The sequence below is a fragment of the Urtica dioica genome, chromosome 6, assembly GCF_054948205.1.
Source record: "Urtica dioica subsp. dioica isolate 48M chromosome 6, U.dioica_male_clone48M_v1_H2, whole genome shotgun sequence".
Classification (NCBI taxonomy): Eukaryota; Viridiplantae; Streptophyta; class Magnoliopsida; order Rosales; family Urticaceae; genus Urtica; species Urtica dioica.
Genome location: NC_142761.1, coordinates 470,746 through 481,985, shown reverse-complemented (window position 1 = coordinate 481,985; position 11,240 = coordinate 470,746). Strand labels below are relative to the sequence as shown.

Below are 11,240 nucleotides of genomic sequence, written 5' to 3'. Positions count from 1 at the left end.
TATATTATAATATAAATTCAAGAAGATGATATTCTCAAAAACAATTTTCACTTGTCTTTATGTGTAGCAGTGACACGTGTCAGCATGAGAACAGCTGAGTATCATGGGACCACTTTGGTGGCTTCTCGTGCTGGCACGCGGCCTACAAAGATTCGGCGCCGCCATACTATTTAGTCACGTTTCGCTTCCAACTTTTTTCTTTATTTAATATTAATTAATAATTAACTCTGTGATAAAATGTTCCGACCAAATGACAGGTTAAAAAAAATCTCATCGAGTAAAGTTTTTTGTTAAATAGTTAAATTTATTGGGCAGTCAAAAATATAATTGTAACCAATAGTGCACAGTAAATTTTGAATTTTTTTTATTTAATCATAACTTAAGAAAAACTTATCATAATTATCCATGATCAATACTTTAATACTTAATGAAGAGGTTTTGTGGACAAAATATGAGCCACATAATTGATGAATTAAATTTCCCGTCTTGAGTGGTTTCTAACTAAGCACTTTCTTGTCCGTACGACGTGCAACAAAAAAGAAAGGTAAACAAAAGGAAAAGGGGTTAATTCTGATCCAAAAAAAAAAAAGAAGAAAAGGAAAAAGGGTTAATTAATTAAGGTGGGCAATTAGTTAGTGGCTAGCTCTCTAAAAAGAGATGATCCATTATTTGTTTTCTTTTTACAAATTTCGTGAAACTTGTCCTCTAATGGCTTAACTTAAACTTCCAAACCCACGAATGCTATTGACCCACGTAACAAAAATCATTACTAATAATTAACTTTCTTCGCGATCTAGAAACATTAAGACTTTATTAGCCTTTGGTTCATGCCCCATGGACAAGGTTTTCAAAAAGTAGCACATATATGTACAAATATAATATTAATTAATTACTTCATTCACGATTATTATATTAAGAATATATTGTGATTATGGATATATGCTAGCATAAGTGGCGGAATCAATTATTCATGCATAAATATGTTTTAATTAAAAACACGCTTGCAATAAGTAGTAAAAATATCAGGAATCGGATAGGAAAAAGAGTAGTACTTCTCTTCCATCTTTTTTTAAAGGAATGAGAGAGAAAGAAATCAAAGGAGAACGAACGACAAGGATTAAAAAAAACAAAATAAAAAATAAATAAAAAAACAAAATAAAAAAAGGGACAAAGTACAATAGATATGGGTAATAATAATCCACAGCTATGGATCTCTGTCCTTCACAAATATATATCACCTTTCTAAATCTTCATGAACGTTTTCATGATAATATTAATCTACATAAAAAAGTAAAAAAAAAAAAAAATGGTATCACTTTGACCATGGTAAAGAAATCTAAATTTTTTCCCTCCCCGTGTAATTGAAAAAAAAAAAAAAAAACATGGATTTGTTTGATAATAATAATAAATATTAAAGACCGTTGCTGTTGAGTTGTTGCTGTAGGAACCAAATATCGTCAACGTTGTTCCACAGACTCATCTCCGTTTGCTGATCATACGACCACTGTGCGTCCATGCCCTGGAAATGATGATCCAGTGATGCTTGTGCACCGTTGTTGCTCTCATCCCCACCGTTGATCACAGCCTGGGCGTCGTTACCAGACCCGGGCTGAAAGTAGCCGTTGTATTGGTACTCGGGAATGTAACAGTGATCCTCGGCCGAATTAGGGTTTGCAGCAGTGGCAGTATTGTAATTATAGGAGTAGCTGTGGTGGTGGTGGTGGTCGGCGGCGGCGGTGAACTCTGACGCCGCTTGGGGGACGAAGGAGTCCTCGGGCGCGGCGCCGGAGTTTTGTTGGGCGGGACCCGCGAAGGAGGCGGGGCCGGCGGCGGTTGTCGTGGGTCCCGCTTGGGCGGCCGCGGAGGATATCGATGACGTGGCGTGGATGCGCTCGACGAGGCGGGGCATCCATAGATAGCGCATCGTGTCCTTGAACTGCTTGCTGTTCACGTCGCACTTTAGCTGTTTCGCGTGCTTTTGCACCCGAGTCCTCCAATAGTTTTTTATCTCGTTGTCCGTCCTCCCGGGCAAGTGTTGCGCGATCTTCGACCACCTATCGATCATCATTTTGTTAAATTAAATAATTAGTCATCAGATTAGATCAGATCATGTGTTACTCCTCTCATTGTTACTAATTAATCAGGGACGACGACGACGAATGAATTGGTTGAATAATTTTATAATTATAAGGTCACGCGTTACTCTTCTCATTCTTGATTGTATATAGTTATGTGTTATGTTACATGAGATTATTAATTTGGTGGAATATATATATATATATAATGAATGAATTATTACCGGTTGCCCCAGCGAGAATGAAGCTCGAGGATGAGAAGTTGTTCTTCGAGAGTTATGTTTCCGCGGCGGACGTCTGGGCGGAGATAGTTGAGCCACCTCAGCCTACAGCTTTTTCCGGTCCTTTTCAGCCCTGGTGATTAACATAAAACATATATATATATTCATTGAATCAGCACACAAATAGTGGACGCGTGATATTCATATGTCAATGTCATGAACAAGAGCTATAAGAAGAAGTAAAACGTCGTTCTCAGAAACGCTTAAAACCATATGTTTTTGCTTTTCTTTCCTATTATTCGCACATGTACAATCTGTGTATATCAATACATACATATGTTATAGTGTACCACACGCTTTTCCCTTTGCTAAAGAAACTTCAAAACCCTTTCATGATCACTAATCATTTATCCTTTGGTATCATCCAAACGACAGTAATTAAAATTAATTTCACAAACCCCGAGAGAGAAAAAAGGAAATGGAATTTACCGGCACATCTGGCGAGGGAATTCCAGCGACCTTCGCCGTGGTTGGCAATGTAATTCATGAGAGTGAGATCTTCTTCCACCGTCCACGGCCCTCTTCGCAGCTCTGACGTCATCATCATCATTTGGTCGTCTTCGCTGCTCTGATGATCGTCCTCGTACTGTACGGACGACGACGACGAGTTGCTACTCATTGACCCTCCTCCTCCTAATTTCATCACATGACCATATTGCCCTTCCATTCCTCTTGATCTCTCTCTCTCTCTCTTTTTCGCTGCCTGTTTCTTGTTTTTTCGTATTCAGATGATATATATATATGTGTATATATATTAGTATTATTGGTTGTGAGTTTGTGACTTGTAATGGGATCGGAGAGAGAGAGAGAGAAGAGAGAGAAGAGAGAATTGGTGTTGGATTAGTATATGAAAGAGAGAGAGAAGGTTTGGCTTTTATAGATGCGTTAAATGTGTGTGTATAGAGAGAGAGAGAGAGAGAGAGAGAGAGAGAGAGAGCAAAGCCGCAATAAGGGAACTCGGTGGTGGTGGAAGCTACAATTAATCAATATTTAGTTTAATTTTATTACTTAAGGGCTTAATGAAGCACTTATGTCTAACCCTGTTTTTTTTTGTTTAAATATTACGGAGGAGTAGTAGTAGTAGCAGCAGCAACTAGCAAGAGGGCTTTGGAAGTTTGACGCTTTGACTTTCCACACGCACAAACGACACGCCAAATCCCTCTCTACGAATAAATCATTTTATAATATTTAAATGGCATCATTCTTTTTTTTTTCTTATCTATACTATTATTTTCCTATACATCCCTTTCCTTCTCGAAGCGTGTAACAAAATTACTATATAATATCATCACTCCAAAACTTGTAATTGGATTTTCACGCTTTTCTTTCTAAATGGGGCCTCTTACCGTATATTAAATTCTTGATATCATCCAATAAATTATGCGTGCATTACATACATATATAGATTTATTATTTACAATTGTGTTGTGTTTTTATACAACTGGTGTACTTTCATGCCACATTTCAAGACTTCTCAAATAGCAGCCATTATGGCTTTAACAAAAAATAGCAGCCTTGAGGGAAAAACATGGGTATTTTTTAGTAATGGCCACAAAAATTAGAACAAAATGTCACATATGTATATGGAATATGTATTTGTACATTCACAATCAATAGTTTTCAAGGTTATCATTTTCTCACGATATATCAGGGTCTCCTTGAATGACTATTCCATGGATACTAGCTAGGATCTACGAATACCTCCAATTAAACCATCACTCTCCTATTTTGTCAATGTGAAATCTTAGACGTGTCTTAATTAACCATGTCTTAGTGAATTTACATCGAGAAAATAGTCATTATATAAATAAAGACAACAATGGACCGAGTTTCTTCACCCTAACATCTTACGCGAAAAGATGTACACTATATGATCATTTTAAAGTCACTGTGATGGTCATATATTCTCATGTTCTTTTATTTTTCATCAATAGCTAATCAAGACTTCAATATTGATTTTTTTATGAGTTTGATGTATGATCAATGAGATTTACATTTTCGGAACTCAGCTCTCCACAATCAAGATGGATTCTTTTATTATTATTATTATTATTATTGTTATTATTATTATTATTAGATAAAGGCTTATATATGCAGTACAAGAGTAAAATATACTCATCTTAATATGAGTAGAACTTGGAAAATTGAAACTCATGTAGCGATTATATTAATAATGATAAGTAACTTGTTCGCCTTTACTAATGTAATTGTATTCTATTGTTACTTCCCAACCATTTATTTTTTGTATATGAAGATATCAAACTAATTGATTTTTTTAATAGTTTAAAAATAACTACAACTTGTTCGTAAGTAATCTACAACTTGTTAATCCCCATCATTTACTCACTCTACAATTCTCTAGGCTGGCTTCATTTCAAATCTTTATTGATAAAATGTAAGGGCAAAAGCCTTGAACACACACACACACACGTATATGCCTCGACTTCAATATATTGTCATTAATAGTATCCATTTTCTTTCCTTTTGTCAACAATCTACTGATTAAGTTACTCATCCACATTAATTGCTGCATTACACTCATGATAACTATTTTAAAATGACTATATATCTTTCTTTATTTGAAGTTTAAAAGATTCTTTTCTAACTTGTGATTACATGTTACATGTAATTAATTATAGGGTAAACTAGCAACGTAACCATTTTGAAACATGGTTTTTGGAATCTAGCCAACGTTTGGTAAATTTTGCAATCTAGCCATTTACTGAAATTTACGGATATAAAATACCTAATTTACCATTTTTCTTATACTTACTTGATCAAAACACTAGCCCACGTTTGACCGTTTTGAATTGTATACAGCCAATTAATTTAAGATTTTTTCGCAATTTAATTGGATATTTAGCTAATTTAATAGGATATTCGGTGATGTAATTAAAAGAGAAAATTTAATGCAATAAATGCACAAAAAATTTACCATAATTAACATAAATTAACAAATCAGCGGAGATTAACAAAAATTTACAAACATTTACACTGTATTTGCTTACACGACTGTAATTTCAGCTTTTTGAATTCATAATATGAGATTCGGTGATGTAATTAAAAGGGAAATGAAATATTTATTTTATTGAATAAGTCAAACAAGATAATGAATACACGTAATTATGATAAAATCCCGTTCAAAATAAGAAAATAAATTTGGAAAACAAAAATACCGTATTAAATGCGTATTAAAGGAAATGAAAGAAATCGGCTCTACCTGCACATATGTAAATTTACCATAATTAACAGAAATTAACAAAGCAACGGAGATTAGCAAAAATTTACGAACATTTACACTGTATTTGCTTACACGGATATAATGTTCATTAAAGAAAAAAAACGCTCAATAACCAACTTTGCCAAGTATAGAATTTTTTTGAAATTCGAAATATAAACCGAATATAACAAATTCGGCTACAAAACCAAGTTTCAAAACGTGGGCTAGTATTTTTGAAACCAAACCAAAGCAAATATAGTAAATATCATCTTACATAAATATGACACGTCATCAAATTTGGCTAGATTCAAAAATTAAATGAAACGTTGGCTAGATTACAATTGCAACGTTTGATGTGGCTTAGATCGACTAATTTTTCTTAATTATACATTATAAAATGTGAATTTATCTTCAATTAATTTCAATTTTCCTTGAAATATTTAAGAAATTTTATTTTCTATATCTCATAACTAAAAAAAAATCATAATTAGATTTAATATTGACCAACTTACGAAGATAAATTTTGTCCCGATTTGGACACAAAATAAAACTACCATTCTAAACCTAATTCCTCTCTCATTCCATCATTTCCCCCTCTCTACTCTCTCGCTCTCTGAATTATCTCTTGCTAAACTTGACTTTTGATACATTTTTTGGACGCAAATATAATTTTTTTAAGAAGTCAATTTTTTTTTTGAGCTCTATCGAAGAACATATTAAATTTCATCGCATTTAATTGGAATTCATCCAATGATATTTAAGGGTAACAACAATATTACGTTTGATTCGTCGTTGCCTTTTTTAAATTTAAATTTTAAAATTCGATGGCTTCTGATGAAATTCAATGAGTTCCGATGAGATTCATATGGTTAAGAATAAATATACGGGTATTTTTCTTTCAAAAATATATGTCTAAGTCTATTTTTGTAAGGTTCCAATATTATCAAGCTTAATCATGAATTCTCAACAGTCATGAGGTTTAAAAAGGTAAATTTCCAAAGAGAAATAGTTAGAAGTGTTTAACCAATAGCTTTATGGAAAAAATATTTTAAAATCTTTATTATCATTATTGGATGTACTTTAACTGCGTAGAGGAAAGCCTATATATGGTAGTTCAATTTAATGTCGACATTCAATTTTCACGTCACCATAATTACAAAAGAGTGGGCTACATGAAAAAAAATATTCCAATTATATTGGTCCAACAGCTATATCACTAGCTAAAGGCAATGCAAAAATAGCGTTGAAGATTTCATGCATGGAAGAAAATTTCATGCACAATTGCACATATATATGCTTTGGTCGAAACTACGCCAACTAAGTCTCCAACTAAATCTCTTTTTATTAGAATTATGATGTGGTTCACAAAATAATTAAACTTGAAACAAGCCTATTTAGTTAGCCACATACTATATGGTTTTAATTAAATTACTTCATAATTAATAACGTTCTATTTTTACACGAGTGAACAATCATATATCTTGGATAATGACAATCGTTTTTGGAGGGTTGTAATGTGTTATTTTGGGAATCAGGCAATACAGAATTTCGCTCATTAATTCTCATTCAAGAGCTTTAGACAATAGGACTAATAATCTGGTGCAAAAGCTTGATCAAGTTACCTTACACGAGCCTTTTTCTATGACCATTAAAATCGTTCTCTTTACAAATAAACATGTTTTTTTATATGTTAAGAGCGCGGAGCTTAATCGGCGTCGAGGTGACGAAACTGACGACTAAATATGTTACGACGATGATTTGCGGATCGATCGATCTGAGTGAAAATCCTATTATAAAGTTTATTAATTTGGGGGTATTTTGGGAATTTAGATCTGTCTCTTAGCCCTAGTGTCTTCCCTATAAATACTTTATGCGCCGATGTTTTTTGTAGAGTGCAAGAGAGTTGTAAACACATTTTCTCCTTATTTGAGTTTTAGTGAGAATCTGCAGCGAAAAAGGGAACGTAGTTTTCGAATTGAAAGTGAACTATTATAAATCTGTGTGTATTTTATTTTGTTCTTCGCGAATTTCGTTTAATGATTTTAAGTCGGATTTGTGTGTTGAATCTTAACATTATATAAAGTAAGCGGAGTTTAGAGTTCCTCGAAGAGGTTCGGAATGTACAAGTGGTACTAAAAGAGTGTTTGAAGCTATTAAAGACTAACAACTACATATATGTTTGATCTCTCCCCAATAATTTCCATACTTAAACAAATTTCGTTTTCTTGTTTACTATATAACAAAAAATAATATATTTTTCATTACCAGAATTTAAATTTAAGATGAAAATTTATATTTTTTGAGATAACACGAGGTTTTCTATTAGATAACTGGAATAATACTAGACAAACATACACGAAACTCCTTTGAAGAAGGATATATACAATTTCAAGCCGTAAAATATTCAAAACTAGAATAAGATGAAATAGTACATTGTGTGTAAGCTTTCGAAAAATGGAATACGACAGCACACACTTAACTTTAAGCAACTCTATGACTCTTTCAACACATAAACTCAAAGAATTGATGAACTCAAATACTTAAATACCGAGAGAAGTGATGTTCAAGTATATGTACAACCAAAATCTTAATATATAGAAGAAGAAAAAAACTCAAAGACGAATACTTCATCTTCAGTACCATAAAATTACATTAAAAAATATAAACACATCCAAAATCGAAGAATAAGATGAGGGAAAAAAACATCAGAAAAATAAGCTAATAATGTGGTTTCTAGTATAGTCTAATTGGTAATATTTCACACCACCTCAAAAGTGCAAGTCGTAGGTTCAATCCGCACTTGCAGCAAAGTTGCCATATAAAATAAAAAAATAAATAAAAAAATTAATTACAATTCCCGATTTAACAGAGAAGCATAACATGAAAGCAAAGAAAATTATTTATCTCTATCACAATGGAGAGGACAAATTTATCAACGATACTAGATAACTATATATCAAGAATAAAAAATGACACTTTAATATTTGGAGTTAATTATGAGACTTAATATGTTATGAATCTCTTCTATATATATATATATATATATATATAATATCTTCTGTTTTTTTTTTATATCAAGCTGGTATCCCACATATTTTAAACACAAGGATTAGGTATTTATGGCGAAGAGAATAGGATTCAAGGATTACATCTATTATTAAATCCTGTATGCTTTTGTTAATTACTATTAGTTTCTTGGTGACTACTAGATTCAGAGTTTTCATATATTTATATATATATTCTAATACATCTATATATAGAGATATGGATAGCAAATTAAAGTCCATTTTAATTTTTCAATAATATGATCTCACATTTATTTGTTGTTTAAGGGAGTTGTCCTCCAATTGGACCATTATTGCTAAGTGATTGGAATCTAAAAAAAAAAACTGATTTAATATAATGGCCAATTAAAAGGAAGTGTTAGAAAAAACAAGTCTAAAAGGACAAAAGGGAGCGGCTAGCAACAAAAGATCACGCAAGTAATTTATAATTAATGAATAACTTGTTAAGGCGTGACAGCAATTTGCTTAAATAACAAAAACCATTCCAAAGTTTATTTAGAAAAATAGTCACGTGTGTATATAATAAAAAAAAATTCTATGCCATTAGAGAAAGAAAATAGAAAGTAATCAAGAGACAAAAACAAAGGTTAGCTTTGTGACTCGACATGCATGCATGTGGTATACTTGGTTTTTGTTCATTAGAGGGTTTTTTTTTTTTTTTTTGGTATTTCTCACATCCAATATGCTTTGTCACTTTTATAAATGAGGGAACATATTTGTGCTTTCCCAATCCCATTGTGTTGTTGTGCCCCTTGGTCGGTAAGTGTAATTTTCTGTTTAAGCAAACGAAATTTCCATTACGTACTGATTAGACTCAGGTGATCCATCTCTAATTATGAGAAGTCCAAACACCATTCGCATAAAGGCACAGTGGCCTTGTTCTCGTAAATCATACAAAAGAAAAATAAAATGCTAGTATATACTTTGATGGAACCGTTAGAGAAGAAAAGGGCCAATTGTGCAAGCCATTTTTTGTAAATGATGATCTCAACTCTATCAAAATGTATATGTTTAGAGATATGATCGTATTTAATTTCTCGATCGGTCTAATGTGATTCACGAAAAATTTATTAAAGTAAGAAATTTGAAGATTTCGTTGAAATTGTTCGTTTGAAAATTTTTCGTAATTGGTTTTTTTAACGATACCCACTTATGATTTCCATTCAATCAATTATGAATTTTAGTCACAAAGAAACAAACGGCGACTCATCTCACTCGCAGTCACTTTGGTTCCCGTTCTTCATAAACAATCGAAGGTGAGAATTCACTACTACAAAATAAGATTTTAGAAGTAGAATGTTGTCATAACAGAGAGATCACTTCTAATTAGAAGTGACGGATTACTTTTAGAAGTGACTTGTCGCTTCTAAATTAGATATCACCAAAAATTAGAAAAACATAGTTTAAAAGTTGATTTTATGCCGCACTTTTAAAAGCAGCAAGTCGCTTCTAAATTTTGCAAAAATTTAAGCGGTCAAAATCGATTAAAAGCCTTCTTCTTCCTTTCTTGTAACGAAAAATAAAAGATAAAAATCGATATGTTTCTCTCTTCGCTTCTCCAATGAGTGTGACCCTTGCAGAGGCTTCAATGACCTTAGTCTACTTACATTACTATCTTTATAAAGACACTACATAAAGAGCCCGTAGAAACTCTCTTTCTCTCTCTCTCTCTCTCTCTCTCTAGTGCTTTCGTGACCTCGCGACCGTTGTAACCTCACGATTGTTGTGCCTCCACCATAACCCTCTCTCTCACTGCTCTCACACCATAAAGAGCCCGTAGAAATTCTTTCTATCTCTCTCTCTAGTGCTTTCGTGACCTCGCGACCGTTGTAACCTCACGATTGTTGTGCCTCCAGTGCATCACCGCTCTCTCTCTCTCTCTCTCTCTCACTGCTCTCACACCAATCTAACATGACCTATCTCCCGTCTTCTATCGTCTAACATTGTTGACCCCTCCACCACCCAACACTGGGTGATCCACCATAGTCTCAGCCGAACCATACTAGCCACCGCCCGACCAAGGTCAACGTTTTTGGGCCACTCCTGCCCTGCCCGACGCACCTGAGCCCTACCCCAACCCACTCGTGCCCCACCCATCGCCAGACTATGGCCCACCTCAATTTGTCGCTTCTAAATCTAGCGATCGCTTCTAAATGTCTTCATGCCATATAGCAAGGTGAAGCGACAAGTTGCTTCTAATCTATCATTCAAAATCTTATTTAAAAGTATCTACCCGCGATGTGGATGATAATTTAAAAGCGACATGTCATTTTTAAAAAAATCAGTTATGTTGTCGCTTTTAAAAAATCTCTCATCTCTCATTTTATTTATGATTATGCATTAAATAAATGCAACTACTTCCATTTTTTTTTAATCTGAAAATAGAATACTCCCTAAAATAGAAGTTAAATCAACAAATTACTATAGCATGTGTATCATAAATAATTAGCTTTGTAAATAAAATTTAGCGAGGTACCTAACATACATTCTCCCAACGAGTGCCAAATGCTGAATTAAGCACGCGCACGCGCGCACGTATATATGATTTACATCTTAAAAAAAAAAAGCCTAAAGAGACAAGGAACCAAAAATATAAAAT

The 11,240-nt window shown here is 33.3% G+C and overlaps 1 protein-coding gene across 1 annotated transcript; it reads right to left on the bottom strand.

Moving 5' to 3' along the window:
• Positions 1-1,011: 1,011 nt before the first annotated feature.
• MYB78 (myb domain protein 78) lies at positions 1,012-3,754 on the bottom strand. The gene is made up of 3 exons (XM_089617226.1): positions 2,786-3,754; positions 2,300-2,429; positions 1,012-2,054 (listed from the first exon to the last, which is right to left on the bottom strand). The coding sequence occupies exons 1-3, from the start codon at positions 3,021-3,023 to the stop codon at positions 1,412-1,414; spliced, it is 1,011 nt and encodes a 336-aa protein (XP_089473352.1). The 5' UTR covers positions 3,024-3,754; the 3' UTR covers positions 1,012-1,411.
• Positions 3,755-11,240: the final 7,486 nt, after the last annotated feature.